General features: G+C 60.7%; 1 protein-coding gene across 1 annotated transcript in view; it reads right to left on the bottom strand.

Annotated features, from left to right (window-relative positions):
* The window catches only part of SIPA1 (signal-induced proliferation-associated 1), a 12,916-nt gene extending 4,627 nt beyond the window's left edge, over positions 1 to 8,289 (bottom strand). The window contains exons 1-7 of the mRNA XM_011965240.1: positions 8,204 to 8,289; positions 4,788 to 5,557; positions 4,030 to 4,157; positions 3,768 to 3,944; positions 1,284 to 1,458; positions 457 to 560; positions 40 to 197 (exon numbers count right to left, since the gene is read on the bottom strand). Of these exons, the coding sequence (XP_011820630.1) occupies positions 40 to 197; positions 457 to 560; positions 1,284 to 1,458; positions 3,768 to 3,944; positions 4,030 to 4,157; positions 4,788 to 5,460 (1,415 nt within the window). The 5' untranslated portion in view covers positions 5,461 to 5,557; positions 8,204 to 8,289. The remainder of the gene's footprint in view (positions 1 to 39; positions 198 to 456; positions 561 to 1,283; positions 1,459 to 3,767; positions 3,945 to 4,029; positions 4,158 to 4,787; positions 5,558 to 8,203) is intronic.
* Positions 8,290 to 8,566: the final 277 nt, after the last annotated feature.

Here is an 8,566-nt window from a genome sequence, read left to right as displayed (position 1 = left end):
CCATGCCCACGGGAGACCTGGGACCACACCGGTGCCTACCTGTAGGAGGTGTGCGGTGTGCAGGGTGCATGTGCCCGCACCACTAGGAACACGTGTTGGAAGTGTGAGCGGATGGTGGCGGGGCAGAAGGGCTTGCTGCCAGGCTCCTGGAACACGATGGTCACAATGTCGTTGCCAATGTGACGCTTCCGCAGGAGCTGGGGGTTGGATAGTTGGGGCTCCTGATGAGGCCTGCCATGCCCCAAACCCCTCCTTATTCAAGCAGGAGAAAGCCAAGACACCAATGGCTCCCCACTGCCCCGGTGAAGACCTAGGGTGTTTGCCTTTGGGAAGGGGCCACCAGAGGGGCGGGTTGTTGGGGCCAACAGAGCTCCAGCCAAAGCTCAAATGTCATGGACCATGCAGGGCCCTCCATGGTTCCCGGAAGCCCCACCCCCACGCTGGTCCCCCTCACACCTGCTGCTGGTTGTTGGGGGTGTAAGGCAGCATCGTGGACACGTGGAACATGATCTCGTGGTCCTGGTACGTGGTGTAGAGGGAGTGTGTGCCTGTGGAATCCGCTGTGGCCAGGGAGTTAGGGACACAGAAGGAGAAAACAAGGGGAATCTGAGTGACTTGAACTTGCCACTCCTGTCTGCACACAGGAGCCTCTGTGCCCCAAACAGCAGGTGGACAACCAGTCATGCCACCAGCCAATGCCCAGCCAGTGAGATCCAAGGGCCTCATCCCTGGGTGCCCCTCCTCCCCTCCCTCCACAGGCTCCAGCCCCATACCACAGTGAAGGGGGGTCAGGATGGGAGCGTTGAAATAGAATGAAGACAGAAATGAGAAGGGGTCTCAGAGAGAGGCCAGGGTCAGGTGTCCTAGGAGAACAGGTGTCACTCCAGGCCCAAGCATGTGTGGTATGCTGGGAAAGTGAAAGGCAGGCAGGGGTGCTCAGTACAACACCTCCCAGGGGTCCTGGGGCCCCTTCCACCAGGGAGGCAGGGGCACCTCTCTTCCATGAGGCTGAGCTGCTGGAATGTGTTTGGTGGAGGAGTAGTGCCCCCAAACCACTTTAGCCCTAGCTCAGGCAGTAGGGTACTTGGGCCTTGAGGGACAGTCCCAGCACCTCCTCTCAGCCCATAGTTTGGCCCTTATAGCCCTGACTCAGATCCTCAGCTTACACAAAGAACTCTCCAGCCCCCAGCCCCAGGATTGTATGGACAAAGGAGTGACAAGGCAATTCGTGCTCACCCCTTCAGCACAGATTTGCTCCCACCCCTCCTGCCCCTGGGCCTCACTTTTGGTGTCTAGTTGGGCCCGGTAACTCTCAAAGCCTTTGAGCCGCACCACATCGCCCAGCAAGGTGAGAAACTGCATGAAGGCTGGTCCCGCCTCCTGGTTGTTGTACATCTCCTCCTCTGAGCCCTGGCCCGCCCGGCAGTACAGGATGCCCACCTTGCGCTGGAAACTCAGCTGTGGGTAGGAGACAGAAGGCATAGGTCTCAGTCCCCCACAGCCCCACCCCACCAGCTCTTAGGGAATGGATGGGACGCTGGCCTGGGGGCTGAGCACCAGCCCTCTCTGAGCCACTTGTGTCCTTGCCTGTCAGGTGAGTACAGTCTGTTGTGCTCCTCGTGCTTGGGAGGGCACAGGTAGGAAGGGATGGGAGGAGGCTGGTTCCCATGTGGCAGTAGAGAAGGTGATTCATAGAAAGAACCCTTCCAATAAACATACACATTATCATCCTCCTTATCTCAAGGCTGGACTGTCCTCTCCACCCCTGAATCCAAAGCACCCCCACCCCAGCCCCTTCAGGCCTTGAGCCAGGCACCACCTCTGCCACCCATGCTCTCATTTCTGTGCCCTCTGTTCCTGGCTCTTCCCTCTGCGGATAACTGGATAACCGTGCCCAGCTCAAGGTGCTCTGAGCTCCTCCGAACAGCACAGGCTCCCTCCAGCAGTCACCTCCCTTTTCTACAACTAAACTTGTCTGCACTCACAGTCCCCACTTCCATTTCATTCCTCCCAACCCCCTGCACCTCCCACTCCCCATATGGACCGCAGATGTGGCCTCATCCTGGCACCCTCCCGGCCACAGTTGGCACTGAGGATAGCTGGAAACTCACCTTGCCTAGGGCCCCAGGGACCCCGTCCTCTTCTGCCTGGGCCTCTTCTCCACCCATGCTCCTCCCACTCCCGGGCTGCAGCAGGCGTGACACCCCCATCTCCGCCTCCCACTCAGACCAGCCTACCAAACCCCAGGCCCTTTTCTCCAGCTGCCTAATGTCTCACCTCGCTGTGACTCCTCCACCCTGCTCCTCCTCCTTAAAGCACCACTCCTGGGGGCCAAGAAGCTGGGCAATCCTAGCACTTCACCTCTTCCAGTCAGCCACATGACTACCCAGTCCCTCTTGGACTGTCATCTCCTCTTCACCTCCACTATCGATGCCACTGTGTCCAGTCTGGGCAATTGCAACAGGCTTCAGCCTGGCCTCCCCGCCCCATACAGTCTAGTCCCCATGCTGCAGCCAGAGAGTTGCCCCTCTCAGATCTGCACTGGATCCCTCCATGGCTCCCCAGTGCCCATGGTAACAAATGCAAGCTTCTCCCCAGCCCCTCCCCACAATCCCGACCCCAGCCACGCTGAACTGACTGCCTACTGTGCCATGCTCTCATTCTCCAAGCCTTTGCACAAGTTACTCCTTCTGACTAGAAAACACCTGCTTATCCAGGCTGGAGCCCTTTTATGTTCTCCCTCCTGGAAAACCCTGGCCAAGGAAGGGCTCTCAGCACCACCCTTGTGGCCCACGGAGCCCTCAACATTCCCCTTTCAGTGTTATCCTGCTCATGTATTTCAGCAGTTCTCTGTGGGTCTCCTTCTCCCACCCAGCTGTGAGCTACTCAAGCAAAGCACCTGGTCTAGACCTGTCCCCAGCATCCAGTCTGAGGCCTGGCACCAAGAAGGTCTAAGAAATGTTTGTTGAATGACTGATGGGTTGAATGACACAGAGGAGACTCAGCCAATAGGCAGCTTTCAGCATGGAGTGGGGGCTGGAAGGAGCCGCTCCAGGAAGCTGGAGCACCACATGTGAGAGGAAACCCAGCAGGGGCTGTGGGGGAAATTGGCCAGGAATGATGCGGGAACTGCAGGACCAGTGGGGTGAGTCAGACCAGGGCGTCTAGGGCTGTAAAGATCTTTTTAAAATGCAGACTCTGGGCCGAGTGCAGTGGCTCACGCCTGTAATCCCAGCACTTTGGGAGGCGGAGGTTGGCAGATCACAAGGTCAGGAGTTCGAAACCAGCGTGGCCAACATGGTAAAACCCAGTCTCTACTGCAAATACAAAACTTAGCTGGGCATGGTGGTGCGCACCTGTAATCCCAGCTACTCGGGAGGCTGAGGCAGGAGAATCGCTTGAACCCGGGAGGTGGAGGTTGCAGTGAGCTGAGATTGCACCATTGCACTCCAGCCTGGGTGACAGAGCGAGACTCCATCTCTAAATAAATACATAAATAAATAAAGAGCAGACTCTGATTCAGATGGTCTGGGGTGGGGCCCCAGAATCTGCATTTCTAGATGATGTGGATACTGCTGGTCTACAGAGCTCACTTTGAGAAGCAAGGCTCCAGATGACCTCTGATACTTTCTCTCTGAAAATCTAGCTCTCCTGGGGTCACCACCCAGCCCAGGATCAGGGTCAAGGCTAGGGGTTTGGGAGCTGGGCAGGCTGGGTTCAGACTGGGGCCAGTTGTACGGCTGTGGGCTCCGCGGCCGGTCACTCACCACTTGCTCATCCAGTGTGAGCAGCGTCCGTGGTACCTTGGGTGAAGCTGAGCCCAGGCGCAGGCAGCTGGGGCTCAGCTGCGGCGCCACGTGTTCCAGAAGTTTCCTTGGGGACAGACCCCGTGGGGGCCCCGGCGGCAACGCGTCCTCCGAGATGGTGCCACGGAGGGTCCGGAGCTGAGGAAAGGGTGTAGGGGAACTCAGGATGCATACAGGGTGTCGGGGAGGCAACTCACGTCCTGATCCCGTGATCCCGGCCCACCTGCGTAGTCCGCACGATGACGCGGTAGCTGTGCAGGGTGCCCCCTCCGCTGCCCTCCTTCTCCTCCCGCCGCAGGCTCACTGCCACCGGGCCCAGCGACTCGTCCATCCCGAAGAAGTTCTGATGTTCTGGGGGACCGCGCCGAAGAAAATGATTGGTCCCGCCGGCTGGCAGCCCCGCCCCCGCTCGACCACGCGCATCACTAAGCTCCGCCCTCGGCTTCATTTCACCACCAAATGCTGACCCTAGACTAAGTCCCGCCCCTCTGTAGCCCCGAGCTCAACATCTTGATCTCAACCCTGATCCAGAGGTGGACCCAGACCCAGACCTAGATCCACGCAGCCAGCTCCCAGGCCTAAATCCTGCCTTGGCCCCGCCCACCACGCCCCCATTCTGTCTTCTGTGTCCTGGAGCCCTCTCCGCAGTGCAGGTGAGAACAAGGTTCACGGATGCAGGGCTTTGGGGCCTGAGTTTTCACCCCACAGAAATGCCCATAGGGAATCTCTCCCCAGCCCGGCAGGCTGAACCAGATGGAGGCAGAGGGACCAGCCCTGGCTGGGGGTGAGGGGCCAGGGATTAGCCTTAAGAAGGTGGTTGAAAGTGGGTCCAGGAGGACCCCAGCTCAGCTCTTGAGCCCTCCCAGGGCCAGGGACTTTACAGGAAATGGACAGTTCATGAGCCCTACTGTGTGCACTGCAGGTGACAGGGACCTCTTCTTCAGCACCCCTCCTCCCCTCCCTGGAACTGCCTTTCCTCACCTTTGCCATAGAAGTACTTGCGGTAGTAGCCAGCACCCAGGTCTGCGTGCTCCAGGCTGTAGGCCGAGGTTCGGTTCTGTGGCTCCTCCAGGATGGACACGGCCGCGTTGGGCAGTGCAGGGGGCACAGGTGGGGATGCTGGTCCACCCAGGCCTAGCTCACCCTCACCCCCGAGCTCACACACAAAGCCAGGTGCCCCATGCAGCAGGTCCGAGCTGGCAGCCTGGTCGTCTGCTGAAGCCAGGGTCCCAGAGCTGGCCTCTGAGTGGCTCCCCGTCCCCTGAGACCTCGGAGCCCAATCAAAGAGCAGGCTTTGCACGTCATAGTGGGCAAACCATCGAGGCTCAAGCACTGGTGGGAAGGCAGGCTCTGGTTCCTCGGCTGGCAGCCCCAGCAGTGCCAGCGGGTCAGTGAAGAGCCGGGTGGAAGTGGCTGCAGGGCGGCTGGCCTCTTCGTGGCTGTGGGCACGGGCACGGGGGCTGGCTGGCGTGGGGGGTCTGGCCTCGCCTGCATCACTGCCACTGCGCAGGAGCGGGCCCCGGACTGGCCTCGGATCGAAGGTGTGCAGTGTCAGCGGGGGCCGTGCTGGCTGGCGCAGCTTGCGGGCAAAGAGGTCATCCGTGGACGCAGGGGCCATGCCCCGCCGAGGGCTCCCCACACCGCCAGCCCACATGGGCACGTTCTGTGGGCCTGACTCTCCGGGGGCTGGGCCGCATTGGCGGGCACGGGTGTTTGGTGCCCAGCCGGAGGTTGCGGCAGCAGTTCCTGCCCTGAAGGAGGAGGGGGCTGTTCAGAGGGGCCTGGGCAGAAAACAGGAACCCAGGCCCCCAGCCTGGTCCTCCACCACCCGCGTTGGCTTCCGGCCCCCTCCGAGACCATCAAAGCTGCTTCCGCTTTCCAGGCCACTTCCTTGTCTGCCTAGGGCTGAGGTTTTCAGCCCCCTCCCCGGCTTAGCTGGGCAGGGCTAGAGGCTGGGCTGTTGGGTCTTGGCCCTGAGGGTCCTGGAGCCTGGGCAGTCCTGGGGCTTCCAGGGTCCCCCAGTTGCCACCCACACACCTTAGCTTTGGCCTGGGCCCAGAGTAAGGGTCCCACCAGGACCTAGCCCAACTGGACAGATGACTTGTATTGGCTGGGACGGGAAACCCAGGGGCCACTGGTGTCTGGGTCCTGCCCACTTAACAAAGGGAGGACGTCCTGTCCCCAGAGACCTTCCTCCCTGCCCCTCCCACTTCCTTCAGGGTCCCTGGAGAGCTGATCACCCAGAGAGGTCTGATCTCAGTGCCCTGGACCTCAAGGCCTCAATACCACAAGGACACATGGGTTCCCAGGGGGGCAACGGCAGGGCAGCAGGAATGGCAAGAGGACTTCCTTCAGCACAGGAAGTAGCCCCAACTGTGGGCCCAGCCCTCTGCCAGGCCCCTACATCCTGAGGAAGGTGCTGGGGTCACAGCAGCCGTCATGGGACCCCAGTCACCCTGGCCTGAAGGACAGGCCAGCTCACCTTCTTGCAGGCTACTGTGCCCAGGCTTGGGCACAAGAGGAGTCACAATGACAGGGACCCATAGGGACCTCTGCCTACCTGGTCTCACTGATGCAGACAGGGAGGTCTGAACCCCATGTGACAGATGGTCAGATGAGGTCCAGAGGAGATGCTCTTGCCTGAAGCAATTCCATGTCAGAGCTAGGATTTGAGCCTGGGTCTGTTCATCTTCAGGGCCTAAGCAGGGCTGCACCTGCCCACTGCTGTCTGTGTGCGTAGGTGTTGGGGGGTGGGTGTTGGGCTGAGGTTCAAGGTCTCACAGGATGCAAGATTGAGACACCCAAAGCCCCAGGGACCTGCTAAGTGCGTAAATGTGACGCCAGAGGCAGGTGCAAATGTTGGTGGGAGAACTTGAGGGAAGCCACGCCCACGCAAGACCTGGATGGACTAGGCAGTGAGGACAGGGAGCTGGGGACCTTCCACTGGGGGTACAGGCATCTAATGGTGGGTCTTCCTGCAGCACCCAGCGACATCATGCAGGGCTGGGCCGGTGGAGAAGGGGCTCCACACACCCCTCGCCTGGGGCCTCCAGAACCAAGCAAGGGTCGGCTCCCCACCCCAGGTGCCTTCTACCTTATTTCTCCTGAATAAACTCCCATGCTGACCTTGAGCTTCTGTTTTCTCATCTCTAAAATGGGGTTAACTGGCTGGGCGCAGTGGCTCAGGCCTGTAAGCCCAGCACTTTGGGAGGCCAAGGTGGGGGGGGGGGGATCACCGGAGGTCAGGAGTTGGAGACCAGCCTGGCCAACACGGTGAAACCCTGTCTCTACTAAAAATGCAAAAATTAGCCGGCTGTGGTGGTGCGTGCCTGTAGTCCCAGCTACTCAGGAGGCTGAGGCAGGAGAATCGCTTAAACCTGGGAGGCGGAGGTTGCAGTGAGTCGAGATCACACCACTGAACTCCAGCCTGGGCGACAGAGCGAGACTCTGTCTCAAAAACAAAACAAAACAAAAAACCTGGGGTTAACTATTTCTGTCCCCTCCCAAGGCTGTTGAGAGACTGAGTAAGGTGAGTGTCGCTAGCTATCTGTGTATGTGAAGGGTGTAGCCCCTGGCTCCATGAGCCAAGCTCTGGGCACATCCTGCGCTCGGGCCTGGGCTATAGTGTGTGAAGGAGTAGGAGGGCATGAGGGAGGGGGTCTGTGCAAGCCCCGCTCCGTGTGGGCTGAGCTCTGCACGCTTGGAAGTGAGCTCTGTGCATGTGTGCACCCAGCCTGTGGGCTGCCTCTTGCTGTGGCTCAGTGCCAGGCTCTGGCGCTGCCTTGAGGGGTGTTCTTGGGCTCTGCCCCCCACCCTGAAGCTTCACACAGGGTCCATTGAGGCCAGGACATTCCTCCGGGTCTGTGTCACTAGGAGTGGGGGGAAAGGGCCGGCCCCGCCCCCACAGATCCGGAAGGCCTGGCTGCCCCAGGAGGAGGAGCTGGCCACTTCCCAGCACATCTGGAGGTCATGACCCCATTTCGGCTGCCAGGGGGCGCGACAGATGTTTCCTCCCAGGCCAGGCGAGGGACTGGGGTGGAGGCCGCCTAAGGAGAAAAGGAGCCTCAGAATAAGGGGGAGCCCCGCACACACTTGCAGTGTTGAAGGGGAGGGGGGTCACAGCACCGCCACCAGGAGTCAGGAGCCGCCGCCTCCACTCACCGGTTTGCTGGCCAGGCTAAGCCGTCACACAGAGGAAGTAGGAACGGCTGGTCAGAGACAGGGGGCTGGACATATTGACTCGAGACTGAACTGGAGCCCGGAGGGAAGTTGGGAGGGTGCTGGTGGCGAACGTGGCGAGGACCCCACTCCCATACACATCACCCGGGCCCACGGCTAGGCCCTCTCCCCTGACGGGCCCGACAGCAGTGCCTCCCGTCCCTTGCTCCCACCAGTACCTCTGGGGCTCCCGCCCAGCCGCCGCCGCCCGCGCTGGGGTCCCGCTGACGCTCTCCCGCTACAGCTCCCGGCGCCGGCTCCGCCTGGGGGCGGGGCCGTGCCGGGGGCGGGGCCATGTTGGGGGCGGGACCAGCCGGGAGCCGTCTGCGGCGGGAAGTGCAGCGGCGGGGATTTCAGGCCTGGCGGCGGTCAGCCCCGAGCAGTACTGACTCTAAGGCTATTTCCTCGGCTAAGAAACCTGTGCCTGCCTTCCAGACCAACCGGGGGTAGCCCCACCTAGCGTCCAGTTCTCTGCCAGTATACAGCAGATGCTCAAGAGTCTGCCACTACTTTATGGAGCACTTGCTAAGCACTGGGCCCTG

This window comes from Mandrillus leucophaeus, unplaced genomic scaffold, assembly GCF_000951045.1.
Source record: "Mandrillus leucophaeus isolate KB7577 unplaced genomic scaffold, Mleu.le_1.0 Scaffold718, whole genome shotgun sequence".
NCBI classification, from domain to species: Eukaryota; Metazoa; Chordata; class Mammalia; order Primates; family Cercopithecidae; genus Mandrillus; species Mandrillus leucophaeus.
This window is presented reverse-complemented; position numbering and strand designations above follow the sequence as displayed.